The sequence below is a fragment of the Catharus ustulatus genome, chromosome 12, assembly GCF_009819885.2.
Source record: "Catharus ustulatus isolate bCatUst1 chromosome 12, bCatUst1.pri.v2, whole genome shotgun sequence".
NCBI classification, from domain to species: Eukaryota; Metazoa; Chordata; class Aves; order Passeriformes; family Turdidae; genus Catharus; species Catharus ustulatus.
In genome coordinates this window covers 18,779,870-18,807,674 of record NC_046232.1, presented here as the reverse complement: position 1 = coordinate 18,807,674, position 27,805 = coordinate 18,779,870, and the positions used below count along the sequence as shown (strand labels likewise).

Here is a 27,805-nt window from a genome sequence, read left to right as displayed (position 1 = left end):
GTCCAGCTGTCCTTGGTTTTCACCCAAAAGGGATGCAGCGAGCTCCATCTACAGGGATTCTGGGCACATGCCACCTGGAACTTCCCAAAAACACAGGGAAACTCTTCCTGTTGCTTTATGCTTTAGTGAGAAGCAGATAATTACTGTCTGCCAGCAATAGGTCGCACACCGGGCATGACCTAAAACTGAGGATGAAAGATACACAAAGGAGTTAAAAGAATTTTCCTCAAGTCACTGCTAGGAAGAAGATGTTGATTTAACAGCTTAGTTATCTAAAAGCTTTTATCCTAAACTTTTGACACTATATTCTTTCTGTGGGAAAAATGAACTTGCTGTCCATTTTGCTCAGGTTATAATGAACAAGAACTAATTTTCCTGTGCCTAGGGTCCTGGAATATTCAAAAAGTTGGATCCTGAAATACTTAAATTGTTGAGTCTCAAACACTTAAGTCCAAAACTCTTGATCATTAGTGCTTAAAATTATCTCTAAATTGTGGGGGTGGGGTTTTGCCATACAGCGAGATAGCAAGCCCCAGAAAACTCTCCAAACTATCACCATCCCCACAAACACACAAAAAACTCATTGACCCACTCACCCTTCTATGGGCATAAAACAGTTACCAACATCTACAAATTGATCTAAACAGAATAAAACCAAAGTGTGTCCACAACTTTCTTGCAAAAAGTAGCAGGGAGCAAAACACAAAAATACATCACTTTCTTGGAAGCAAACTTGCCGGAGTTAGAATTTCTGCAGCGTGAACTGCACTGAGTCTGCGGTCAGGAACAACAGGAATTCTCCACAGGAGCCTGACTTCCACCTTGCTGTTGTTTCCAGTTTTTGACTCTGATTCATAGGCTTGGATTTCTTGGAGGACCATGTGTTTTGGAAAACCTGTCAGAGGCAATTAATTGATGGACTAATGGCAATAGAAGAAAAATACTGCAGCAGCTGCTTTAACAGATGCTTCTTCAGAAACATTTTAATCCTTGTGATATGACACATTTTTCTGTATTTTTTGCTTTTACTTGAGTAGAACTCAGAAAAAGCAGGAAAAAGTTAGCAAATATTAGAACAGTTCCTAAGATATGGGCAGTCTTTGTTCTGTTGTATTCTCAGTGCTACGTTACTTCATTACTTCTTCTAAGACAAGAAAGTGTAAGAATCACAAGTTTTGGGGTTCTTCACATGAAATACTCCTTGGATATGCCATTAAGCAAAGACAGATTGAGGAAAATCTTGGATTAGATTAACAACTCCTCACTAGGTAAAAACTTCTCCCATCAGAAAGTGAAATAGTAGAACAGAAATGGATGAAGGGCACATAAATTTTAAATGGGATGTATCCCAGGATATGAAAACAGAAAGGGGAAGGAAGAACATCATCCTGGACAGGAACAGATTCTCTTATGTTCCCAGCTAAGTTATGCACCTCAATGCTGGGATACAAAGAGAATTTTAGGATCCACAAGAATATCATACTAGACAGTCTGTCTCAGTGAGCAATAGAAAAGCTCAGTGGATTTTAGTATTTCCAGATTAAAGTAATTGTCCAAAATCTATGCCTGAAGAAAATTATACCAAAATCTTCAAAAAAAACCTAAAAATGTTGTATAAAAATAAATTTATTTCTCAACAGTGGAAACAGGGATTTATTCAGTATCTACAGCACTCATGGAGATTCTCTTCCTTAATGGGCAAAGAGAAGAAGCATCTTCAGGAACTCGCCATGGAAACATGTGGATGACAATAAGATCAAACAGCATGGGAAGAAATCCCTTAATTAAGTTGAATTTTATACACAGACTTTGAAATATTTTATATTAACTTACAGACATTAAAAAAATACATTTACTGCTTTATATCCTGTGCCAGTACTCCCCTCTCTTTCAGAGTCTTTTTTGCCGTGCTAAGTTTGAGTGTTTGAAATCTGCATTCCTGATGAACTGTTCTTGGATTCTGCTGGAACCAAGAGTGCATGTATCCATTGTAGAAGTCAACTGCTGTGAGTTTCTTCTTTAAAACAACTGTTTTGATTCCAACCCAGCCTTCCTAAAAACAAAAACAAACAAAAAAGGCAATAAGCTTCTTCCATATTCAAAGTTATTTCTAGCTCCCATAGGCTGGCTTACAGAATATATTTTATTCAATGTCATCAGGCTTACAAGTCAAATTCTTGCTTGCAAATGTGCAAAGCCTGTTAATGGAAATTAAAAGTTTAAGGTATCAAATGAAACATCTGGTGCTGATCTGAACTAGTATGGAGACTAACAATGAAGAGAAAATTAAGAGAAAAGCTATGTATGACATAAATACTAAAAACCTCATCTTCAGGGCAGTGAATATAAAACAAATGAGAAAAGCCTACCTTGCAGCGAGCCACCAATGTTTGGGACATTTTATGGAACAGCACTGAACCAGGAACAACTCCACAGTCATTTAATATTTGATCTAAAAGCAAAGAAAGATCATCCTGCATTTTTATGCCAACAAGTACAGAAAAGGTTAGAATCACTTCTGTTCCTTTGAAGCATGATAACCATCATGAGTCACTCTTTTGGTGAAAAATATTTTATTGTATTCTGTGTTTTATTATAACCAAATGAACAGAAACAATCAGAACAAGTCATTCTCTGGCATTACTCCATATCTGATCCATGAACACTCACTAAGCCCTGATCAGTCACACACCTTGGCTCACACAGCACTCAGATTCCTAAAGAAAATGGTTTTAAAATTTAATAATTTAAGAGTAAATACCAGAGAAACCAGGGATATTATCCACTTCCACAAAATCTAGGAGTTTGACAGTAGTGCCCTTCCAGAGTGTCTGCAAAGGAAACTGGAAACAGAAACAGAGGACACATTGAGAATATTTTCACATTTCCAGGCAATTTTTTCCTTAGGTAAAATACCTGTCACACTAACATTAAGGGGAAATTTAGCTGTATGTCTCGATAGGAGATTTTCCTTACCAGAGTTAGTTTTCCTCACTGTTCCTCAACTCAAACCATTAGCCTACACAGAAATGAGTTAAGCAATTAGCTCCAACAGCTCTTCACTGTTTGCACTGTTTACTGCCATGCACAGATGTCACTGTGGCATTCCAAACCTTCTCAAATACATCAGGGGAAATCTCAGAGCTAAGGAAACAGTATTAAATTTTTAACCTGATTTCACACGCACATAAATTCCACCTCTAATGATAAACTACCAGGATTTAAAAACACATGCTAGGTTACAGAGGCTAAAATAACTAAAATTTAGGTTTTGTGGTCAGTTAAAATATCTACACCAAACTCAGCCAGGCTATATGACAGAAAAGGGTTCCAAAAAATCCAGTCTCACCATACTTCCTATTGCACGATGCAGTTGGATTATTTGTGCAGCTGTTTGCTCCTCCCATTTTACACAACTCTTTGCTATGGAGATTTTAGGAGCTAGAGGGAAAAGAGAAATTAGAAGACTTCTTAATTTGCTTTGCTTGTTTTAGCAAACAGCTGTACCACTTTATCCTATTTTTGAATTTTGGATTGGTCAGTTTTTCCTGACCAGTTGTGGGTCTACCATCCAGTCAAGGTACCTCAGACAAAAACTGGAGAAAAGATTTTGTAAACACCTCACTTTGGGTTATTCTCAGTTATTCTCTTTATTTATCCATTGCACAGCAAATTTGTATCATGCTTACAAGCACAGTGTGCTGTGTGCACTACAACTAGGAAGAATAACAAACTCAGATTCTGTGGCATCAATAATGACTGTGATATTGTACAAGTAATTGAAAAGAAAACATTAATGTAGTAAATCCGAAGAATTCTGAAGCATTTTTCTCCTGTATGACTTTTTAAAGTCAGAGAAAGCAGTGAAGAGAGCATATTGAGATAAGAATCTAAAAAAAACACAGCCTAGGATGGCAGGAAAGTTTAGTTTTCCAGCTGATAAATGAAAAATTGAACAAGTCACACTAAAAGCAATGTGTACCTACCAAACGTTACTCCTTCTTTTGGTTGCTCTTTTTTGTTTTTTAAACTTTCAGGCAAGTTCTTCAAAACTGCTAACAGCTGCAACATTAAATTTTGTACAGAGTATTAGTCAAGCAAGTTTAAGCAATAATAAACAAAGTAATATTTAATTTTTAAACAGTGAAACTGTCCTGTGACCTTTTAGAAAACTGGCTCAGTATACTCAGAAGATGTATGTCCTATACACAGACACAGTAAAGACATCCTTCCCACTGAATCACAATTAAAAAACACCGTTTTTTTTATGGATGATCTCTTCCCTGATATTAATCCCAGGACAGGACAAAAGCTAACTATTAAAATAAAAAACCAGATATTCATTTAAATGAAAGAACTTGCAGTGTTTCCACAGACAGCATTTGGGTTCTTCACTGAAGAGAAACACAAAAGCAACACACAGGACTGACACTGACATCCAAGCTCAGATCACTGAGCTCTCCTCTCAGCAAGGCAAAGTGCTCACAAACACCAAATTTCACATCATCCTCCTCCTAAACCTGAAGCCAGCCCAGAACAAGATTAATAAGAATTCTGTTTGTACATGTTAAAAGCAAAGTACCAGTCAGAAGTGACACAGCTGGCAGGACTTTACCATGTTTGCACCCATCTTTGCCAACATCCCTTCCAGCTCCTGTGCCGTACAGCGGGGAGGAACAGCAACCTCTTCTTGCTTAATAATTGGACCTACATCAAACCTGCAAGGCAGAAAAGATACAGAAAACATCAAAACATCTCCTCACTGGAGAAGTTGAAGCTTAATTAGCAGTCCAAAAGTCTGCATTCATTACATTAGTTCAGTTACTAAGTACCTTTTTTTATCCCCTCTAAAACTATTTTTCAGATGTCATTTCACATTGTCAAATGTTTGGTTTACAAGACAACACAAGGAAGATAACACCAGATCTCTCTTGGCAGCAAGATTCTCCTCAGCAAGCTGAGACTGATATGAACACACAATTTAGAATTGAGAAGAAATAATCTAAATTTGTTTTGCACTTTCCTGATATCTATTATTAAATAAGTATCTAAGAAAGAAAAGGTAACGAGAATAATGTCTTTTCACAAGGCTTTCAAGCCAGAGCTTGGGCTGAAACTAAAACATATAACCTCTCTCATGCCTAGACACGCAATTTCTCGTCTTCTGTCCACTTACAAGATGTTACAGGTGACTCTGAAGACTGAAAACCAGATATTTTCTGTCACACCAAGCTTATTGATAATACTGTTTGACTGTTCTCTGTCTATTCCCTGTGATAATGTCAAGAATTAGAGAACAGGCCTGGAGTGCAAATTACACACTTACTAAAATACTGTAATTGTGGTAAATCTCACATAGTTAGATGAACATTTTTAAGTATTTCAAACTTTAATTTTAATCACACACACTTTTATGTTTTACTGGTTATGTAGAACGAGTTAAATGACGACTTCAGCAGTGATTATTTAAGGTCCTGAGAGGTGAGAGCAACAGTGAGATGTCTGCAAAGCACACCAAACCCACCTTTTTGGTCTTATTTCCATAATTGTCACCCCAGTCACCTTATCACCGTGAAGCACTGTGTGGATGATGGGTGCAGGGCCACGCCATCGTGGGAGACAGCTGGGATGGACATTGAGCACACCACTGGAATGAAATTGTCACAAGTGAGAATAGGAATGGTACCTGAAACATGTAAATAGAGTGCAACATATATTACAGTGAAACTGCTATCTTCTCATCCTTTTCATATGTTACTGGCTTAAATATGCACTTGAAGGAAAATTTACCACTATATAAACATCAGTTTCTCAGTGAACACGGTAAGAGAGATGTGAGGAATAAAGGCAAACATATTCTGTGGAATATTTGCATAAATTTACACCCATGTATCAAAGAACACTGAATTTCACAATGACAGCAACAGGGTTCAGGCTAAGCATATGAACCCAGGGAAGCTGACCTCAACTACTTAAAGTCACAGACGCTGCCTCAAAACGAAGAGTGCAGCTTTGCTAACGAAGCAGTGACAGATGTCACAGATGTCCTGTCCACACACTTACTACGGGAACTGCTGAATGAGGTCCTCGCTTAGAAGACGTCCGAAAGATGCCACCACACCCACATCAAACTGCCCCACGGGTCCCGTGTGCGGCCACTCGTGCACGGGCAGCCGGAGCTCCCTGGCACAGCTCCTGACGGGCAGGTCTCCGGGCAGGGCGGAGGGCAGGGTCACCACCTCCAGCCGGGACACCAGCGAGTCCTCGCCGGGCTCCCTGCGGTGGAGAAGGTGTTGAAGGCATCGTGCAGGCAGACTGAGGCGAGGGCTGGGCCACCTCCACCCCTCGCTGTGCCCCTGTGCCAATCCCCAGTCTCTGTGATCCCGGCCCCTGTGCCACGCTCAGGCTCCTTCCCTCTCCCTTCTCTGCCATCCTCCCTGCCCAACCCACAGTCCCTCTGGCACGACTCCACCTCATCCCTCAATAACCTCTGAGCCTCATCACGAGCCCTCATCTCCCTTCACTCAGCGCCCAACCCTCTCTCACCCTCCCCAGCCCCTGCTGTGTCCCCTCAGGCTCCGCTCCCCTCACATCCCCGTCCCCCCTCAGGCTCCTCCCTCACGTCCCCGTCTCCAGCGCCCCCTCTGCCTCTCTGTCGCGGCCCTGTCTCCCCTCAGACGCCTCTCCCCGGTGCCCGGGCGGTACCCGGCGGCCCGCAGGGCTCTCAGGGCGGTCACGGCGAAGCGGTCGGTGCCGAAGAACAGCACCCGCCATGGCGGCCCCGCCGCCCGCACGCCCCGGCGCCAGGCGCGCAGCAGCCGGGCCCGCATGGCGGGGCTCCCGCCGCGCGCCGCGATGACGCAGCGGGACCCGCCTCGCGCCTGGGCCGCCCTCAGCGCTGAGGGGACGCCGCCATCGTCAGAACATCGTAGAATTATAGGCGAGCTTAGTGAGAACGGAGCCACAAGATCATCGAGTCTAACGCGTAGCCCTGCGCAGGACACTCCAATAATTCCGCCCTGTGCCTGAGAGCGTTGTCCGAACGCTTCTGCAGCTCTGGCAGCCTTGGGGCCGTGACCGTTCCCTGGGGAGCCCCTTCCAGTGTCCGGCCACCCTCTGAAACCTTTTCCTGACATCCAGCCTAATTCTAAATCTAAATCTATCTAAATCTAAATCTACATCTAAATTAAATCTCCCCAGCTCATCTTTATGTCGTTCCCTTGGGTCCTGTCACTGGTCAGAGTGAAGGGAGCAGTGTCTGCCCCTCTGGTGTCCCTCAGGAGGATGTTGGAGACCACAATGAGGTCTCTCCGTCTCTTCCAGGCTGGACAAAACAAGTGCCCTCAGCCTCTACTCGTACAGCTTCCCTTCCACACCCTTCCCCATCCTCGTGGTCTCCTCTGGATGCTCTCTAAGAGCGCAATGCTTTCATAGCCTAGAGAAGACTGACAAGGGATCTCGTTAATGCATAAAAATATCTCCTAGGGTGCTAAGATGCTAGTGCAAGGGCCTACCAGGACGAGGAGTAGCATCCATAAATTACAACGCAAGAAATTCCATCTCAACGTGAGGAAGAACTTCTTTACGCTGCCCAGAGAAGGTGTGGAGCCTCCCTCTTGGAGACCTCCCAAAGCCACCTGGACACGCTCACCTGTGTCCCTTGCTCCGTGTCACCCTGCCTTGGTAATGGGTGATGGCCAGAGGTCCCTTCCAGCCCTGACAGTTCTGTGATCTTGGTGTGGGGAGGTGGGAGCCATTGGCACAGCCCTCAGGGTCTGCCCTGACAGCTCCAGCCCCACGAAGCCAAAGCTCCTGAGTGGTGTCACCCATGGCCCGCAACCCTGACCAGGAATTCTCAGATAACACAGAAAAACGTCAGCGACTGAAAGGGGTGTTGACCCCACAGCCACTGATCTGGCTCTGACGGCATTTGAAAAACAGATTTCCGTTTCTGACTCCATGGAAAGCTTCATTTTAACAGTGACAGTAACTTAAAGAATGTTTTCTTGTAAACTATGGGGTCAGAATCACCACTTAAAGAATTGTCTCATCCCATAACATAAGTATGAAAATATTTTATCCTTCTGCTAAGTACATTCTTTCCCCCTGTGGGAAGATGGTTTATTTGTGTAGCTTTTAATGTAAATCACATACACAAATTCCCTGCACATCTAAATCACAGTCTATCCTACAGTCTTTGGCACTAGGAATTTCTGCAGCATGGAGTGTGAGAATCTGTAAATGTCCTACATGCCAGTGAAAATATGTAAATTATTTGGAAAATGGATGGCAGAATTTTATGTCACATACATGAGGGAGGGATCAATTTAAAAAGTGAAATTTTGTGCCATACTAAGCAGTGCTGTGTATATTCCTTCCCTTTTTCATGTCTGTTTGCCCATCATTAGGGTTTTCTTCTCTCAGCCATTGTCTCCTATGGTGGTAATAAAGAGAAAAGAATGAAAAATTGCTGTTACAGGTAAAAAAAAAGAAGTCAGGCCATCCTAACTGCAGTGCTTACATTCCTGCACCATGAGCAAAGGAGAATATGCTACCAAATACTGAGGTAATTTCCTGATCAGTATGTAAAAATCAAATGCTAAAAATAACTTACAATTTTCTATTGCCTGGGGAGTCCCATGAAAACACTTGATTTAGTCACAGGCAGGACCCTTCAACTCTGGTCACCTCATCTCTGCGTAAATGACACATTATAGTAAAAATAAATAAAAATATAAACAAGAGGCTGGCAATCATGAAGGAATGGCTTGTGCTTGAGATTAAAGATTAAAGAGATTAAGGCTCCCAGCATAGCTCATGTTGGAAGGTGGATTGGAAAGAAGGGAAGGTGCATAGTCAAACTTATCATAAACAGGAAACAATTCGTCATTGCACAATAATTAAGTGATTACAGGCACTCATGGCTGTTAGGGCCCAAATGAGAGGAGCACTGTTCAGCATGGAGTGTCATTTCAGGCCTTATCTCAGATGGTAAAAAATTTGACCTCATAATATCTCAGATGCTGAAAAATGCTCATGGTTTCCAGAGGCAGTTGCTGGAAGAAAGGCTGGAAGGAAATGTCCTGTGTTGCTACAGCAAATACCAGTTCTCTGAGATCTTGGGTGATGCCCTGGATTTATCACCAACACTTCAGAAAGGCCAGGGATGTATGTGTGTGTCTGGATTGCCCAAAAATTGTGAGTTTGAACCCAGGATCCAGCTGCTGCTCAGTGTTAATTCCCAGGTATCAGCTCCAGGCACCGAACATGTCATTGACACCATGTGTTGAGTTTCACCTGCTGTTCCTCCAGGACTTAAGCCCTGAAATGGATTCTCACTTCTGGCTGTAGTTAAGGCTCCTGGAAATGCTGTAACTCCATGCTGAGCTTTGCCAGACATATGCACAAAGTAATTAAAGTTTCATTTGTAGTGAGTTTTTGAAGTGGACTTAAATTCCCTCCAGTGCACTTGCTCCCACGTAATTCATCCTTGGCTCTGCTATGACAGCACATTTCAAACACATTCTGGCTGTTATTCATTATTATGCCTTCGTGAATTTTAACTGAAGATTTATTTTGATATATTTTTTTCAGAATGAAAGCAACTATCTGATTGTTTCACAAAAATTTTAAAAAAAGAGCTGGCTTTTCTACTGCATTTGAACTCTGCTTTTGTACATGGAAAGGAAAAAAAAAACAACCCTGAATGTTTAGTTATTCTGTAACCAGGCATTTCAGGTCAAAGACACTGAAGGGATCAAAAAAGATAAGCAAAATTAAAACACCAAGGTCAGTCAAATTCTTCCCAAGAATAGTGAAGACAAATCTAAGGAGGAAACAGAACACAAATCAGATCTTATCTCCACTTTGTTTCCTGGCCAAAGACGCTGAAAGTGTCTCCAAGAAATTAAAAGGTATTTCCCATTAGTCAGTGCCAGTGTTGTCAGGGGAGACACAGAATCAAATACTCACACCCTCACTGGAGAGGAGCAGGACTCCTGAGCACGTTTGTGGTTCTCTGGGAAAGGAGAGGATTACTGGGCACAAGATCCAACTCTAAGCAGTGGGGAACTGGTTTTATTTCCATGTACATCATACTGAGTCCTAAACAAACAGCCCTCTACCTGCATCCTGACCCTGGGTATAGGCATCGAGCCATGTAGAAAATTGGGATGAAAAGGAACCTTCTGGGGTTCTGCAGTCACCATCCTTTTGTTACAGTCACCTCTTCACCATGGCCAGTGTCTCCATCCCTCTACTCAGAGATTGTTCTGCAGAGGCCAAGTGTCTCCTTTGTGCCTTCCCAAGGCCAGAGGGTTTGATTGTGAGAACACTGACTGTCCTGTCCCTGTGCACCCTTTCCCTAGCAACAAAAAGCTCACAGATGCTAGAAAAGTGTTCTCCATTGTGGTGGCACTTCTGAAAAGATCCAGGTGGAATTGAGGAGGAAAGACAGCACAATCTACCATGTGGTGGGATGTCCTGGCCGGACATGCCTCCAGCAGCAGGAGCAGCTCTTGTTTCCTGGGAATGAGTTTCTGAGCTCCCATCTGATCACTGCCAGGCTGAGGCTGAGCAGTGAAACACCTCTGTTTGGGGAGCACACGTCTGCTGGGGGATATTTCACTGGGGCTGCCCAGGGAAACTCTGGATATGAGATGGGATTCAAAGGATTAATCACAGTGGAACAAAGCTTCAGTGCCAAAGATCACAGAATCATAGAATGTCCTGGGTTGGACAGGACCATAAAGATCATCTCATTCCAACACCCTTGCCATGGGCAGGGACACCTTCCACTAGACCAGATTGTTCCAAGCCCTGTCAAACATGGCTTTGAACACTTTATTTCGAGATTAAAAACATCAAGAACAGGACAAACATAAGGATACTACACCCACCATCTGGAGTTCAGCTGGAGCTGACCAGAGTTAGCTGTGTCTCCCAAGCCCATTGGTGAGATGCATCTCTCTTGCTTTGCAGTGTTCAGCTCCATCCATGAACCAGGTAGTTCAGGGGGGAGGAATCCTCCTTGGTTGGCACAAAAAGCAGCACATCAGTCTGCAGAGCCCCTTAGCAGAGTGTTGACTTAGCCAGGCATTACCAGTACCTGTGAAACTGGGACGGCAAAATCTCTGACTGCTGCTTCAAGCTTTGCATGCAAAGTTGTTTGCTCTGGTAAGATGCTCTGACGGCCTTGAAAAGAAAAAAAAAAAGGGATAGTATCTGCTTTATCAGGAGATGCTTCCTGTATGCAATGAGGACTGAGCCAAGCAGAGTGAACATTATCATTTATTTTAGCTGCAGGGTAACTTATTACTGAATGTCATTCTACTCAGCGTGCTCTCTTAATACTGATTATGCCAATAACTTGAGCAAATAAACTGGAAGTTGTTACAGCTCACTCTTTGGCAAAAGGTCATTCACCTCGTGCTGTAAATGGTCCCACTAAAGAGGTGTGTTTTTTCAGGGGCTGGAGTGTACCTCACCTGTTGAACTGGCCTTCACACATGACTCAGGAGCAGAATGAATCACAGCTCGTAGCAAACCCAGAGCAGGAGCACAGGGAACCTTGTATCACCACGGTGCTTGGAGGAGATGTCTTCGGATGACAGGGCTTAAAGAAGAAATGTAGCTTCCTCCCTGCTGGAACTGCGTGTTTCTGGTGAGTTAGCAGAGATTAACGGGCATTCGTGCTGCACTGGCTGCTGGGTTAATTTATAGCTATCTGTAAAGAAAGGCTTATTTATTTATTTATTTCACTTAGAAAGCTTGAATCCTTGGAAATTTTAAGTGAAGGCAGACTTTTTAAGGGGAGACTGTCTGAATGGGAAGAAGCAGGGATAACTCCTGCATTTAAAAGCAGTCAAAGGAAAATGTGTAATATAACTTAGATTTGCTCTTTACCTTTTTACTTTACAGAGGTTAAAAATAGCACAGACTGCTTCTTGCCTTAATATTTTAAATATTAAACAATTCCTTGTGTTCCATGATGGAGCTCAGACCTTCATGTACCTTTATAAACCATACTATCCATTTGCATGTCTGTGGTGTGACATTGTATATAAATCCTCTATGAATCCCAGACAGGACATCCCACTTTAATACTGTATTTGGAATAACTGACCCATTTTAATGCAATCAGCTAAGATAAGATAACCACCAGAGAGAGTGTGGATGACAAGAAGAGACTGATTTTAAAAGACTAAGATGTTCTAAATGCATTGTCCCATATTGTGTAGTGAGTTTTGAATACAGAGCTTCTTAACAGAAGCTGTCCTTGATGGTCTTTCCAAAATATTTCCCCCATCTTTATTAAACCAGTATAATACTTATCTAAAGACTTCTCACTTGCAGAACGAGGGCAAAATGTGTCTTGGTGAATATCAGAGCTGACAAAAACCACCATGGAAAGCACGGGGTGGTTTCACAGCACCACGTGCTGTGCCCTGGCTGGAAAGGGTCCACGTGCAGCTGGGGATGTGTGTGTTCCCCTGTTCCCACATGGCACAGCCCCCTTGCTGGATTGTGCCAACCTTTAGAGCACCAATCCCTCAGCTCTGCCTTCTGCATGTGGTATGTCTCAGATCTTCAAGGGATCCATTATGAGGAACGTTTTTGCCATTTAAGTGCTGGGATCAATGCATAGAGCAAAAAGCAGTCCCTTGGCATTTTCCTGTAATATCTGGAGATTTCATTGAATGCTGGCAAAGTCCACAGATCCACAGGAGGATTTGAAATAGCATTGGTGTGTGACTCTTTGTTCCTGAAATACATAATACTGTACAGATTTTGCAGCTTTGGATCTTAAAATTCCATTTGCAAAAAGAAAGAAATTACAAAGATGTTCAGGTGTCAATATAAACTCAAAATAACACAGGTAAAATGTTTCTTGACAGGCACTGTCCTCTTTGTTCTTTCTTCCTCCTTCCATATGAGCATAAAGTGCAAGAGCTCTCTCTCATTTGAGAGAAGCCAAGTTGGGAAGCAACCTCAGAAGGGTCTTGGGTGCCTTCAGAGGGATAGGAGAGCAAAGTGCACACTTGGACTTGCAGAGTCCTGGATCTAAGGGCTCATCCCTGTCCATCAGCCCCCAGAGTGACTGCTGAGATGTGCAGGCAGGGGAGCAATGGGGAAGAACATCCTCCCCACTCTCCCAGCTGCTCTCAGGGAGCAGTGCTCACCCACGTTGGGATGTGGGCAGCAGGGCAGAGCAGCTGTGTGGGGAAGGCTGGAGGAGATGCCTTTAAAAATCTCTTCCAGGCTGGAAGATCCAAACTCCTCAGAGCATATCCAGCCCAATTGTGGGAGTCACTGTTTCCTTACTGGGCAGAATCCTGCTCAGACTCCACCGGAGTAGACACACTGAGCTGAGAACACTTTGTTTTGTAGCTTTGATGAATGAAACAAATTTTGTTAATGTGATTTAGATGTAAAAGATCTGTAAAATAACAGGATTTTCCCTTAAAGTCTTTTACACAAATGTCCTGTTGATGCACAGTAAGTGTCCATTCTGCTGCTGTGCTTTACTTGCAACGTTCTGGCCTCCCATGTCTGGGGAGATTTGGCAGTTGGTCACTGCTTGATGAAGTTGTGAAGTACTTCCAGCAGCTTTCCAGCATCCCTGTAGTGCATAGACACCAGGAGGTAGCCCACAACTTATGAAACACCTTAGGGGAAAATCAGCAACATGCTTGTCAAATATTCCTCTTCGAGCAAATGATTACTCAGAAGCCTTGCACAGCAAGATTTAACACATTCAAGTGCCACTTCTTATTAGGGTGTAACTGACTTGTAACTTATTTTCATTGGCACCAAGGCCTTATTTCCTCCTTTGTGAGGGGTGATCCATGTGAATAAGCTAAAGGTTACCTGGATGGAAAGGTAATTGGCACACCTAACTGCAGGGAGCAGCTTTACCCATATTTTCTGAAATACAAAGTGGACTACATACTCGAGAGTCCCCTCCTCAAAGAATTGCTAGCAGGTTGTTTTCTGGCAGCAGGGAGTAAGCCTGCATGCCTGGTTAGTTATAAAATGTGAACTTTGAATTGTGAAGACATTGAGAATGGGGGGGAAAATAGTAGCAATCATTAGGTCCATAACCTACGGGACAAATGCTTCCCTGAGGAGTCAGCAAAAGTGTTGTTGACACGCCTGGCACAGTGGAACATGCCTGTGAGCAAGTTTCAGACAGCAACAGGCCACACAGCAAAAGCAGGTAAAAGTTGGGAGTATCAGACTGTCATAAAAGTCTTCATATAATAATTAATGGCTTGTGGGGCCAGAATGTCTGAGGGGTGTGTGTGTGTTGTGGTGCTCTTGAGCTGCCAGTGGGTGATGGCCAGTGAGCAGTGGGCTGGGGAGAGCCACCTCAACATCTCACCAACCCCCAGTGGACAGCCAGGAGCTCCTGCTCAGGGCAGGTCCCTTCATTTGGACAACCAGCCATAAAAGCTGGATCAATGCCACTAACAAATGAGGGACTAAAGGTCAAAGAGGACTTTCTCTTTCCTTGAGGGATGGGAGATATTTTAGCCTCAGCTACAAAGCAAGCCAGCCTTGCCTCCTCTTGGAGTTCAGCATTCCACTTCCTCATCTCCACACCCTTGTTCTGCCATCCATGGGTTGGCAATAGGCAGTCACATGCAAAGTATATATTCTCTAGGGGAGCAAGCAGGGAAGCTTTGTTAGCTGGGGAGGGGCTGGCTCACAGCACCTGAGCTCACATCTGCACAGGTTCACAGGCAGCAGATGCAGTGCCAGACCCCCTTTGCTGTCACCTCGGTGGTCCAGGGATTTCTGCACCCTGTCCTGGCAGCTCAGACTCACGTTCACAGAAGGAAACAGATCTGAGGTACATGAGATCCCTTCTCTGAATGGAGCTGGAGTAAGGAGGGGTATCAGGTTCTCTCTCAACTCCTGTTTCTCTGTCTTTTGCAGACATCTCCACACTGAAGAAATACTGTGAAGGCGTGATCCATCCAACCTGCATATACGAATATGAAGTTCTTCTGGATAATCCCATTTTTGCTCCTGCAAGGTAGAGTCTTGGCTTAAAGCATGATGGTGTGGGTGAAATAGGTCACATGTGCAAACACCTTAACTTCCTGGAAATACAGTTTATTTCTTTCTATGGGGCTATTTTCCTCAGTATATTCCAGCAGCAGCCTGGCTGAGCCAAGGAAAAAGTTGCACCCCATTTCCAGAACTGGGTATCATTCCCATCTGATTTTCTGTGTGTATGTTCTGTGCTTGGGGTTGGCCACACTTATATGTTGGTTTCTTTGCAATACTGAAGGTTTTCTGATAAAAAACACTAGTCAAGCCGTGTATACAAGCCAGCCTGATAAATAGACATTTATTGCTGGAGGACTGCAGTCCAGAGTCAGATTTCCAGGACTGGTCTTGGCAAGGCAGCTCTTTGCTGAATTGTGGCACACAGAGCTGCCTCTCCATGGTGGGAGATGGGGAATGTGGAAAGGCCCTCTCAGCATCCTGGGGTTTGCAGCCCTGGTGCCCCACTATAATGGGGTCTGCAGCCAAAAGCACTCTCCACTTGTCAGTGCATGGATCATGCTGTGCGCTCAGGGCTGCATTTGCCTGCTTGGAGAGACGTGCTGGGCAGCCCTGGGAGTGAAGGGGAAGGTCAGTCAGTGACTATTGCACCTTTCCACCACAGCTGAGGCAGAGCACCAGCACCACCCAACCACCCTGGCCAGCACACAGGTGGATGAGCACACAGCTGGCAACATTACCCTCCCACTGGGCTTGGAACGGGAAGAGCTGGAGGAGCTGCTCTGGTTCTTCCGCAGAGAAGACCGTAAGTGCCACTGGTGCTCTGGGCTGAGACAAATCCTTGGCTGTTAGCTCTCCTGCCTAAGACATGCCTGATGAGGTGATTTACCCCAGACAAACCCTCAGTCTTGCCTCTGGAATAAGCAGGCCACAGGTGAAGACAGGCAGGAGGCTTTGCTGAGATAGTGTCTCTGGAGTTCAGCCTCTTTGCAGACAGAGCTGCCAGGAGAGCAAAGGTCTCTTGTGATTTTGGCAGGGTGGAGGGAGCAGATTGACATAGCAGGTCAGCGTCATGAGGATCAGCTTCAAAGCCACAAAAATCAAGGACAGAGCATCCTGGGTGTCCTCAGAAAACCCCTGGCCAGGCTCTGTGGGTTACACTGTGCTGTGCTGCTAACACTGCCTCTCTGCTTTCCCTCAGCCTCAACATGGAATTACTCGGTTCTTGGGCTTTCCCTCACAACCATGATTTTGGGTCTTGTTCTTCTGGCCATTAACATTGTGCGAAACAGGTGAGAGGAAATTTTCAGAATCTTTTGGTGTGTGGTCATGCCCTGGAATCCTCCCAGGCAAACAGACACAGGAGTTTGGCAGGACAAGCTCTGAATGATGGGGAGAAGAGCAAAAACAAACTCCCTTTGAACCATTTTTTCAAAGCTTGTCTGATGCCTGCTCGCTTTGGAACAAGCCGCTTCTGTGGGCTCTGGATCAAATAAAGGTCTGCACAGCTCTGCCCAGCCCAACAGGGCTGCTGGGAGGGGAGTGATACCTGTGGTCTGAGAGGCTCTGGAGGAGGACTCCCAGCCTTTCCCCATCCACAGCCCCACACAATTCCCCAGTTGCTGCACAGCTGAGGAGCATCTCGCTGCTTGCTACAGCGCGGAAATTTAGCACCGTGTGAGAGCTGCCGCCTTCAGAGGAGAGCGGAGCTGACGCTGCGAGCCTGCCTCCCTCTCCCTCTAGTGATGGCTGGCTGCGTGCTGCTCCTGGCTCAGGAGCTGGGTGCTCTCCGAGTGTGAATCCCCTGTGCGTGCTCAAACACTTCAGAGCACTCACCTGGCTCAGCTCACCTGGCGTGTTCCGGTGCAAACTGATGGCTGTGACCCTCACCTCGGGGTAGGTGCCCTCAGATGTGGGCTGGGCTTCACTCTGTGCGTCCTTGTTGTGCCTTCCCTGCAGGAAAAGGAAGATCCTCTTGACGGGAGATGCACGAAGCACACAGGAGGCTGACCTGGATGCCAAGCAAGCCCTGATGCCTGTGCAGGAATACAGCCCGGCCAAGCCTCTACAGCAGGAGCCAGGGCCCCAGAACCAGAGACCAGGAGACGTGGTGGTCCAGTGGAAGGACGGGACTGTCACATCCCTGTACACAGAGATGTCTGAGGAGCCCAGATAGTGGCAGTTGAAGTCAGCCCAGTTAAGCCTCAAGGAAGGTACTGGAATGTCTCAGCTCAAAGGGGTGCAAGATTAAAAATGCAGTTTAACCTGGGGAAAAAAAAGGGTGAAACAAGAAAGCAGCAGAGTTGCACCTGCAGGAGGGGTCCTGGGCTCAGCTGCTGCCTGGGTCATGTTCCCCCACTGCTCCTGGCTGCTTCCAGCCTTCCCTTCAGTGCCAGCTTCATCTCCTCCCTCAGGTGCTGCAAACAGGCAGGAGCTGAGCCAGGGAAGGAAGTGGGAAGCTTGGCCTGCAGTCAGCCAGGGAAAGCACCCTCACTTCCCATCAGGGAAACAGCCACACTGAAGCTGAGGCATTTTTATTGTTTTCAGAATCCTCTTTATTAAAATACTTTCCAAAGTGGTTGATCAAAATGCCATATTGAATATCTCTGTCAGTAAGGTCATATATATATATATTTATATGGCTATATGTACAAATATACACATGATGTTTTACTCTGCAAAGTAACTGCAACTCCAAGGAGAAGCAGAACATTTAACCTGATAGAGCACCTGGCTTGGGCACAGGTAAAGCCTGGTCTGCTCCACGATTCTCTTTGTGTTCTTCGCTGGGCACGTGTAAAAGCCATGAAATAATTTAGGACATTGTTGGAAATTCACCAGTCTTTTAAAAATAGTCTTTTCAGACCATGTCCTTGTCAGCAAAGCGTCTCCTTGCAAAGCATTTGGAAGAGGATGCTGTAGTGTAAAAAGTTGATTAAAAAAGCAGCAATTTTGGTGTGACTTAGCTTGATGTGTGGGTATCAGTTTCAGGCCACCTGAGGCCTTTAAGCAGCTGAAATGTGTCTGCACCTTTTTTATCTGGATTTAAAAAAATAAAAATTCTTCCTACTTATTGCTTAGTCGGGGACCTGTGGGATGAACGAGATGGGTGCCTCCATGCTGGATTAATGAGCTCCCTTCCTGGGCTCCTGGAGCTGTGTTCCAGGTGCCCACATGGGGCTGGTCCTTGCCCTCCCAATGGTATCCGCAGCTCCGGCTCCTCTGGGAACTGCTGCATCCTCACAGAAAACCGAGCTGGCCCCAGTGCCAGTGGCAGGACAGGGTGCAAACAGCACAGCAGCAGTGGGCAGGGGCAGGCAGAGCGATGCCACAGCCCATGTCAGACCCTTGGCACTCTCCCTGCTCGCCAAGTTGCCACTTCTGGCTTTGCCCCGGCATGGAGACAGAGCCACTGTCTGCTGCAATGCCTGTGAGTCCATCATGGGAGGTCTCAGGCCCTGTGGAGCTGGGATGGATGAGGGTCTCTCTCCTCCCTCTCTGCAGCCCGCAGGGACGTGTCCTAAAATATCTTGAAGCCTTTCAGCAAGGTTAGCGTGGGAGCCTTCCTTTTGCTCTGAGCCCGCGAGGACTTGACGGTGACCAGCTTGGCCTGGGCCACCGAGGGGATCTCCTTGTAGTTGACGGTGGAGAGGGTGTTGAAGGTGCAGGTGGCCAAGCTGTGGTGGGTGGGCAGGGCCACCGGCGTGGCCACGGGAGGGCAGGGCCGCTCCTCGGAGATGAAGAGCGGCCGCAGGGGCAGGTTCCACTCGGCCTGGCGCCGCACCTCCCGCACGGCCTCGTGGAAGACGTGCTGCACCCGAGAGAAGTCCTGGCATGCCGACACCTCATGGAAAAGGCACCCGAACCTGCTGGCGAGGGACATCCCTTCTGCTGAGAGCACCTGCCTGGCGAGAGGGGAGGGGATGCTGCAGGGTCCCTTGGGGCATGGCAGCCACCTGAATAGATCCTGCATCCCTCGCCTCCTTTCCAAAGAGCATCAAGGCAGCACCTGCCCATCCCTGCCCTGTAATGGTCTCTGTGTCCCTGGGGAATCATGCAGCTTCCCCTGTTAGGGATGCGTTCCAGGAAGCCAGGGGTGGGTGGGATGACAGCGCTCTGGGAAGCAGGGAGGAGGAGATGGGGCAGGTCCTTGCTGTGGGGAGGGGGATACCTCCATCCTGGGAGCGTGGGGGTTCCAGCAATGCACTCAGGGACCCGAGGGACCACAGAGCAGCACAAAAGGCCAGAAAAACATATTGGGCACATCCAGTCCTGGCAGTGGGGCTGGAACTAGAGGGCTCCAGGGAAAGGAAGGGCATGTCCGGAGGGGCTCCTCTGGCCCAAGTCCTGCCAGGGATGGTGACGCTGCCTCACCACTCAGCCAAAAAACATCCTACTGAAAATACCAACGGGCTCAAAATAAACACATCAGCCCTCGGGCAGGAGAGCAGAAACTTTGGAGATGTGGGAGGATGTTGCAAATACTAATGGGGGCGGAAATACCCATAAAGAAATCGGATTTGGGTTTTGCATCCCGGCTGGAGGGATGGGGATCTGTGAGCTGTCTCCCAGGGGGAACAGGCAGCCTTACCGCGTGCCCGATACCTGTACTGCTCCATGTCCAGCTTGTTTCCCAGCAGGAGCACGGGGCAGCGGCGCTGGCAGCCCTGCGCGTGCAGGGCGAGCACCTCGAGGTAGCGCTGGCAGCCCTCGAAGCTCTTCCTGTTGTCGATGCTGTAGACAACAAGGAAGGCGCTGGCCCAGCACAGGTAGCGCTCGCAGTTCCCGGGGCCGTCCTGGGTGTGAGAGGAGTGGCTGAGCTGCAGTCCGGTCATGGTCCAGCCATGGCCCAGCTGGTCATCATCCCCCCAATGCCTCACCTGGTCAGCAGTGTCCATCACCTTCAAGAGCACAGGCTGCTGGTCCACCAGCTCCTCCGAGGAGTAGGTGTCCTCTGCAAGAAGGAAAGAAGAAGGGTGGTTGTGAGGATGGGCTGGCACATCCTGTCTTCTTCAAAGCCAAGCAAAGCCCAGGATGTTTGGGACACCGTGGAAAAATTTCAGCCCTGATGAGGAGCATCCTCCACCAATGCCTCCCACCTTACTCCTTCCTGAGACATTATTTTGGGGGACTGGTGGTGATGTTGCTGGGGTAGCCTGGCTGGGAGCGCTTATTTCTCCCCACATGCTGCAAGCATGAACTCCCACAGGAGAAGGAGATTGGCACAACCATCACTGCACCCAGGGCTTGGCCCTTATCTAAAAGCCATGGCCTGATGAGATAAAGCAAGCTGGGGGCTTGACATGAGACTTTATCTCAATAAATCAAGCAAGAGGAGCAGTCTTTTCCTTTGGAAGGAAGGCAGGGAGAGCTGTTGAGCCATTCCCCCAGGACAAAGATGCTTTCTTTGGGCCAGCTTTTAACGGATGTGTTTCGGAAAGGTTTTGACGTGGGAAGATGAAACCGCATTCCCAAAAATATCTGAGGAAGAAAGGATTTATCCTTCTTTCTAAAAGTCTCTGAATTATTAGGGGCTGGAGTTGGTTCCTGGACAAGGTCCATATCTCTCTAATGTCCCCGATAAATCATTTATGGTTCTTCCCCACAGCCTGGAGTCAGGCCTAGGAAAATAGTTATTAATTACTCAAATGAGTGGGAAAAAAAATGAACTGCTCACTGCAAAACTCAGCCCCAGGGTTGCCTGCTGTGCACCCATCCTCATTCCCTCAGCCTTCTCCCTGCCCAACAGACATGAGATGCTCCTCAAAGAGCCCCAAGAATTCAGCTTTTGGTTTTCTGGGAGCAATGTAAGAAGCCAATGTTTCCTGTGGGAAGTGCCCCCAGAGAGGGCACTGCTTTCACCTCTGTTTTCACAGATGGTTTTGGGTCAAATCCAGCCCTTCTGTTGTTTTTTATATAATTTTGTGTGGGTTGTTTTTTCTTTCCCCTTACATGCCACATTCATGGGAAATGTGGGAGATAGGAAGGATGCTTCATGGCACAAGAACGCGCCTTACCCAGGTTGGGATCATATTCACTGATGAACCTCTTGGTCAGAAACTTCACGGTGAGAGCTGCAGGAGGTGGAAGAGGCAGGTGAGGCCGGTGTCACTCCGGCAGGTCCCCGGTGCCCTGCCCTGCCCGTCTCACCTGACTTGCCGGCCCCTCTGCACCCCAGGATGGCCACGTTGCACTCGGGGAGGGGACTCTGGGCCGGCCGCTCGCTGCTGGCTCGGGGCTTGCCGAACATCGAGGACATCCTCGGTCCTGCGGGAGAGAGCGGGGGGACGTGGAGCACCCGCTGCCGTGTCGGATGGGGACCTTCTCACTGGGTCGTGGTTGCAGAGAATTGCTCAGCAGCACCAGGGTAGGAGATCCCCTCTCTTCCATCCTCATCCTGGAGCCAGGCTGGCTGGCATCCTCATCCCACAGTGGTGGCCAGCATCCCACCCAAAGAGAAGGAGCCCCCAGCCCTCTGCGCACCCCAGAAAGAGAAGAGAAACGCAGCTTCCCACCTTAAAACCCGGGGCCGGAGGGGACGCGGGGCTGTCGGTGAGCGCGGGGCCGGGCCAGCAGCGGTCCCTGCACGGCCGGGGCTGCGATGAATGAGGCAGGCGGAGGCGAGCGAGGCTCCCGCTGCTCGGGCTCCAGCCAAACTCCTTGTAAGGAAAGCTGCCCCGCCGCGGGGCTGGACACGCTGCCCCGGCCACCCCGAGGACGGTCCCCCCGGCAGAGCACACGCCGGCACCGCCAGCTCGCCCGGCTTCGGGCAGGGACCCCCGGGCCCGACACCTGCCGTGCCTCGGCTTGGCGGCCACCTCGCCATGTCCCAGCACCTGCTTGAGCCCTCGGCTCCTCGCCGTGTCCCCAGCAAGCCCAAGGCTGGTGCCTGGGTCGTGGCTGAGGCCGGCGCACTCATCGCACCTCGGGCAGGCAGGAGCAGCACCGGAGCTGCCTGTCCACCCCCTGCGCATCACCTGCCCGCTCCTTCCCGTGCAATTAAGCACGGACACCTTCTGCTGCCGGTAGAGGCTTTCGAGGGAGAAAAATACCCTTTTTCCACCAAAAAGACTCGGTCCCAAGAGGAAAAAGCAGCCCGGGGAGTACTCACCAGTACCCGAAGCAATCCATCAGCCAGCACCCAGTGGCTCTGAGCCGGAGTAGGTGGCGGAGGCTGAAGTCAGCGTTGTCATGGCGATCTCAGCCATTTGGGATGGGGCTCAGTGCCCGGGACCGCAGGACGCGGCCGCTGGGCCGGTCCCGAGGGACTCGGGGGGGGGCACAGCCGCAGCTGGAGGCGAGGGCTGCTCCGGGGCCGTGCGGGGCTACTGCGCCCTTGGGAATATTGCCCCTTAATACGGGCAGGATATTTTTAAACCTTCCCGAAATAGTCTGGGAGTGTGGAAGTCCCTGCAAGCCTCAGGGATGGAGAGGATGGGGATCACAGGGGTAACTCCCCTGTGGGAAGCAGAGCCCCTCTGAGGACCTTTTACCCCAGACCCCCTTTGGTCACAGGTCTAGGGTGCTTAAAAGCAATTGGAACTAAATATGGCATCTTAAGTTGGGTATCCATGAGGATCAATGACAGTAGTGCAAGTGTAAAACTCTCCCATTTTCCCCTAAACTCAGATTTTTTGGGGGAACCTGTTGTGGCCATGACCCTGAGGCAACAGCTTTGCCATCATGCACTGCCTGGACAGTTCCCAGCTGCTGGGATGAGGGGGTTAAGGAAGGAGCAAAAAGTAGATCTTGAACAGGATGAGCTGCTCAGGTTAAATTATTCATCAAAACAAAACACCAGTTGCAAACTAATCATGGGTAGTGATGGGGAGAAGGAGCCCCCAAGTGAGCCCTGTTGTCAACCTTCCTTGGCACCCCACAGTGCAGTTGAAATGGGATTTCTACCCAGAAGCTGTGATTAGCACACAAACAAGCGATGTGCCACAAGTAACACTTTTCCTCACTGTCAAGCTCTGTGTCAGTAAACAGGGGTTTATCTCTTCCCACAGCCAGGTGTTATGGGAAGCTGGCAAGTCCTGAGGCCAGGGGGGAACGTTTTTTGGTGAGAAGAACTTGCTGCACTTCCTTTTTCTCACCATGAGATGCCCAGGTGGAGCACAGGCAGGCTTATGGCTCCTTGCAGCTGGGATGGATGTTGCAGATGCCACTGCCATGGGGAGGGTCACAAAGGAAGGTATCTCCCTGCCCATGGAAATACTTGAGGAACAGCCAAGCCCCCTTTCCCATGGCTGAGCTGGGCAATGAGATTTCCTGATGTTGTTTACCTCTCTGGGCTGTAAACTGCACGTTTTAAAGGAAAAAAAAATAGTGTGGCATATGGTCTTTCCAGGCATGCAAGTGTGTTGCCCCCCCAGGCTGGGGACTGTTCCTTAGGGCATCACAAGGAGGATGCCTGAGAGTGGACAGAACAAAACCTGTTTTCTCCAGAGTGGCTGGGCATGCTCCATGGGATGATCCAGGCACCTCTGCTGTGCCCAGTGCTGGCTGGTGACACTGGAACCCTGCCTGAGGCTGGGGGGGCAGCTGAGCCTGGCGGATGCCTTTGAAGGGCCCCGGTCACGAGCTCAGCTATCTTTAGCCCTAGGTATTTATATTACAAGGCCACTGGGCAGTGCAGCAAAGGCATCAAAAGGTGGAGAAGGCCGGAGGGGCCGTGCAGGGGCACGGCACAGAGGGGCATTGAGTGCTCCCTAATCCCTCAGAGCTGCTGAGGTGCCGGCTGAGGATGACCCCAGAGGAGGAAGGTTCCCAGGCAGGGCCCCCGGAGCGGGTGCGTATCCGGGTGGAGGAGCAGTCATTCTCGGTGGAGAAGTCCTTGCTGGTGGAGAGCAGTGAGTATTTCCGTGCCCTCTTCCGCTCGGGCATGAGGGAGAGCACGCAGGAGGAGATCGGGCTGGGGGAGCTGAGCGCAGCCGGGTTCCTCGCCATGCTGCGGGTGCTGGCAGGCGAGAGGCCCATCCTTGGCAGCGAGGAGACCTTCCAGGCAGTGGAATGTGCTGCCTTCCTGCAGGTGAAGCCCTTGGCCAAGTACTTGATCCACTCCATCAACTCTGACAACTGCATCCTGCTGTACCAAGCCGCTGCCATATTCGGCCTCCTGGATCTCTTCCACTGCGCTGCACTGTACATCAGGGACAGCTACGCTGAGCTGGAGGAGTACCTGGACTGCCTCCCCGATGACCTGCTCGCCTATGTGGAAGCCCTGCTACCCAGCACCTTTGTGGCAGTGGGAGCCCACACACCCACCTTCGAGTTCTTGGAGGACCTCTCCAGGACCATCTGCTACCTGGATGAGGAGACCAACACGTGGAGGACCCTCTCCTGCCTCCCGCTGACTGCCAGCACATTCCTAGCCGGCATGGCAACCATGGATAATAAGATCTACATCGTGGGTGGCGTCTATGGGGCCAACAAGCAGGTGGTGGAGAGCAGCTTCTGCTACGATGCTGATGACAACACCTGGAGTGAGTTCCCCAGCCCTCACCAGCTGCGCTACGATGTCAGGCTGGTGGGCCACGAGGGCTACCTCTACGCCATTGGTGGCGAGTACGAGAAGATCTCGCTCAAGTCCGTGGAGAGGTACGACCTGGCCTCCAGCACCTGGACGTTTGTCTCTGACCTGCCACAGCCGAGCACGGCAGCGCCCTGTGCCCAAGCCCTGGGGCAGATCTTCGTTTGCTTGTGGCAGCCGCTGGACACCACTGTCATCTATGAGTACGAGACCCAGCAGGACGCGTGGCTTCCCGTCACCGAGCTCAAGCGGCACCAGAGCTACGGGCACTGCATGGTGGCCCATCGTGACAACCTCTACGTCATGCGCAACGGCCCCTCCGATGACTTCTTGCGCTGTGTCATCGACTGCTTCAACCTGACATCCCGGCAGTGGAGCGCCCTGCCCGGGCAGTTCATGAACAGCAAGGGAGCTCTCTTCACTGCTGTGGTCAGGGGGGACACCATCTACACTGTTAACAAGATGCTGACGCTCCTCTACTCTGTGGAAGAGGAGACCTGGAAGCAGAAGAAGGAGCGGGCAGGTTTCCCACGCAGTGGCTCCCTGCAGACCTTCCTCCTGCGGCTGCCAAGACGTGACCACGACATCGCGACGTAGCTGGTTCCCCATCCCACGTCAGGATCCTCTCCTTGCACATGACCTCAGCTCTGCACTCACTGCTCCCCTGGGCTCCTCTCCTCCTCCATGGAGCTGTGCTCAGGTCCAGGGACACATCATGCTGGACCTTGGAGGTGACATTAGACCCTGCCAGATGGAAAGGGCTGTCTGTCTCTTCCTGCCCTGCACGGGCACAAAGTCCTGTCAGCCATGTGTGCAGGACATTGTGGCTTCTGCAGAGGACAGATACCACAGAGATGCAAGCATGGGATTTATTTATTCTGATTGCACTCTGAGGGTGTGCAGCATTCCACCTCCTCTCTGCCTTGATGGGAAATCATTCATTACATGCCGGAATTAAAAGGAAAGCTATAGAAAAGCTTCTCATTACTGTGTTTTTCATTACTCCTGGGTTTGAGGTTTTTTTCTCCCGTGCTTCTGAAGGAAAATACCTCCTAACGAGGATCTGTGTCAGGACTTGCTTCTGCCCCTTAATGCTTTTTCAGCTGCAGCTCGGTTTCAGAGTGCGGTTCCCACACAGCCTCACACTCCCCTGGGAATTCTCTGTGGCTGCAGCGGGGTCCTGGGAGGAGGAGGGGAGATGGGGACTGAAGGAAAGCAGCTCCTGAGCATCAGGTGCTTAATGTTCCAAGGGTTTTCTGGTACCTGGGAACCATCAACCAACCCCCTCAGGCCCCAGTACAGACTCAATGGGGTGGCAAGTGCCGGCTCTCACCAGAGACTCGCTTGAGCCAAATCAGGGTCTTTTGAGGACATGGCAAAGCTTGAGAGTGCCAAAAGGGAATGAGGGGGAGGGAGCCATTACATGGTGATACCAGGCTTGCAGAGCTCCACAGCCAGAGGAGCTGTTCCCATTAGATCCCACCACCTGGTGTTGAGGGTTCTCAGCCCTCAACACCAGCTCTGGGGAAGGCTGGGGAGCACAGAGCTCTGGCAGCAGCAAACCCAGAGCCCAGCTCAGCTGGTTTCCCATCCATGGGGCAGGCTTTGGGCTGCCTGTGCTGTCCAGGCTGGGAGGGAGAGGAAGGGATACCAGCTGGGATGCCTCAAATACCTCTGCTGCTGATCCTCGCCAAGTTCTCAGCATTTTCAAAACAGTTCCCGCATTTGAGAATAAACCCACTCAATGCAACTGCAAAGCAAAACAAACCAGAAAACCCCAGCCTGCACCCAGCTAGATGGAAAACCACTGGATGTACCTCGTCCCCATTTGCTCTTTGCCACTGGGCCAGGTCACCACCCCGATGTCACCCGTGGGGGGACTGCTGCTGGTGGAGCTGCAGGTCTGGCGGTGGCACGGGGGAGGCAGGGGACACTGCCAGACTGTCCCAGATCTGCACTGTGGGCACTGTGAGCTGAGCAGCATTGTGGTCCTCAGGTGGAATGTTACAGCAACCCATCAAATCAAATCAAATCAAATCAAATCAAATCAAATCAAATCAAATCAAATCAAGTCAAATCATTATCCCCTTCCCAGACAAAGTCAATTAACATTTCACGTTGTCTTCTCCTGAGAGCAGCACATGGAAACATGTTGCTTTAAAACAATTTTAAGCTGAACAAACAGCTTAAACATCCATTAAAATGAAGCTAAAATAATTCTGTTACTAAAATATTTATGTTGGGCTCCTGTGGCCAACCCTGGATCACAGAACTTGGCAGGCTCACCCCTTCCCTCCAGTTCCGATACCAAGTGATACAACCTCCTCCCCACCTCCACATGCTGCTTCTTGATAGTTCAGGGGTTTACCAAGATACTTGTCAACAAAATGCAAAAGGTTTTAAGATTTAAAGTGTAGCACTTGAGGAAAGTGCGAGTCTTGGCAGGCAGCTGAGTATGGCACAGATGTTCCCAAGAGCCATTTGTCGCATCCATCAATCCAGACTGTGATCCAGAAAGTAATGTAAGATAATTTTAGGTGCAAAGGGAGGAAAAAAGATACATTTCTTACCTCTGCAAGAAGCTATCCAAGATCCAGGACCAAGCAAACCACTAAGGAGGGTGAGAAGCTGCTCAGCCTTTGCACAATGAGTTGGCACAATGCTGCCAGTGTGCTTTGCTCCACCAGAATTCAGCACCACTGGCACCAGCACAGCACCCTTATCTTCCCCTTTCCATCCTCACGGTGTTTGCTCCGCCAAAGATCACAGTTCGAGGCGCTGAGATCTGCCTAATCACAGTTTAACCTTTTGCAAGTCTCGTTTTTAAGGTGACATCATCTTGGCAAGGGGGAATGTAAGGAAAAGCTGTCTGTAGATGGACTTGCCTTATAAGGGCCGTATCAAAAATAAAAGCTTGTATAACCAAGGGAAAGCAGGAGGAAAAACAGGGCTGGGAGTTCCAAGAGGAGCCTGTGAGCTCCCCAGGAATATCTCCCTAGGACATACAGGGTGCCACCTTTCAATGCCATTAAAGAATAGCAGGGATAAAGCATCCTTGGGGATGGATGGATGGATCAACTCCCCCAAAACCTGGATGCCAAGTTTCCTTGCTGCATCCAGGCAAGAATGAAGGCAGCCATGGAGAGCTGTACCTTCCTGTTGCTGCCTGGCATCCACCTGGAGATGCAGGGAGAAGGGACATAGTGTTTTACCTTGATGGCAGCACATTGTGCTGGGAGATTGTTTGGAAGGGTACAA

General features: G+C 48.8%; 3 protein-coding genes and 1 long non-coding RNA gene across 7 annotated transcripts; 2 read left to right on the top strand and 2 right to left on the bottom strand.

The window, feature by feature from the left end:
• Positions 1-1,608: 1,608 nt before the first annotated feature.
• MTFMT (mitochondrial methionyl-tRNA formyltransferase) lies at positions 1,609-6,846 on the bottom strand. Its single transcript, XM_033070864.2, has 9 exons — positions 6,706-6,846; positions 6,064-6,276; positions 5,525-5,647; positions 4,616-4,718; positions 3,987-4,062; positions 3,350-3,441; positions 2,762-2,843; positions 2,370-2,452; positions 1,609-2,053 (listed from the first exon to the last, which is right to left on the bottom strand). The coding sequence occupies exons 1-9, from the start codon at positions 6,828-6,830 to the stop codon at positions 1,853-1,855; spliced, it is 1,098 nt and encodes a 365-aa protein (XP_032926755.1). The 5' UTR covers positions 6,831-6,846; the 3' UTR covers positions 1,609-1,852.
• A 4,672-nt stretch (positions 6,847-11,518) lies between these two features.
• On the top strand, positions 11,519-15,810 carry LOC117001775. Its single transcript, XR_004419121.1, has 3 exons — positions 11,519-11,662; positions 14,941-15,040; positions 15,680-15,810. It is a non-coding gene; the product is annotated as an uncharacterized LOC117001775 (long non-coding RNA).
• A 1,741-nt stretch (positions 15,811-17,551) lies between these two features.
• Positions 17,552-27,271, bottom strand: RASL12 (RAS like family 12). Of its 4 annotated transcripts, none has more exons than XM_033070634.2 (6): positions 27,118-27,271; positions 21,166-21,282; positions 21,033-21,089; positions 19,896-19,969; positions 19,621-19,811; positions 17,552-18,920 (listed from the first exon to the last, which is right to left on the bottom strand). In XM_033070634.2, exons 2-6 carry the CDS (start codon positions 21,272-21,274, stop codon positions 18,536-18,538), a joined length of 816 nt encoding a protein of 271 aa, XP_032926525.1. In that variant the 5' UTR covers positions 21,275-21,282; positions 27,118-27,271; the 3' UTR covers positions 17,552-18,535. The 4 variants fall into 4 exon arrangements, with proteins under 4 accessions (XP_032926525.1, XP_032926523.1, XP_032926526.1 ...); XM_033070632.1 differs by lacking the exon at positions 27,118-27,271 and adding an exon at positions 22,127-22,214; XM_033070635.1 differs by lacking the exon at positions 27,118-27,271 and adding an exon at positions 22,127-22,214 and having other exon boundaries at positions 17,552-18,916.
• KBTBD13 (kelch repeat and BTB domain containing 13) lies at positions 22,916-27,109 on the top strand. The gene has a single exon (XM_033070630.1). It carries the CDS (start codon positions 23,762-23,764, stop codon positions 25,142-25,144), a length of 1,383 nt encoding a protein of 460 aa, XP_032926521.1. The 5' UTR covers positions 22,916-23,761; the 3' UTR covers positions 25,145-27,109.
• Positions 27,272-27,805: the final 534 nt, after the last annotated feature.

Coding starts and splice junctions, on each gene's coding strand:
- MTFMT (XM_033070864.2), bottom strand. CDS start 6,830: ATGCGGGCCCGGCTGCTGCGCGCCTGGCGCCGGGGCGTGCGGGCGGCG. Junction 6,277..6,705: donor AGAGCCCTGCGGGCCGCCGG/GTACCGCCCGGG, acceptor TCTCCACCGCAG/GGAGCCCGGCGAGGACTCGC. Junction 2,844..3,349: donor ATCGTGCAATAGGAAGTATG/GTGAGACTGGAT, acceptor TTCTGTTTCCAG/TTTCCTTTGCAGACACTCTG.
- RASL12 (XM_033070634.2), bottom strand. CDS start 21,274: ATGTCCTCGATGTTCGGCAAGCCCCGAGCCAGCAGCGAGCGGCCGGCC. Junction 19,812..19,895: donor TGATGGACACTGCTGACCAG/GTGAGGCATTGG, acceptor TCTCACACCCAG/GACGGCCCCGGGAACTGCGA. Junction 18,921..19,620: donor CTGGACATGGAGCAGTACAG/GTATCGGGCACG, acceptor CCCTCTCGCCAG/GCAGGTGCTCTCAGCAGAAG.
- KBTBD13 (XM_033070630.1), top strand. CDS start 23,762: ATGACCCCAGAGGAGGAAGGTTCCCAGGCAGGGCCCCCGGAGCGGGTG.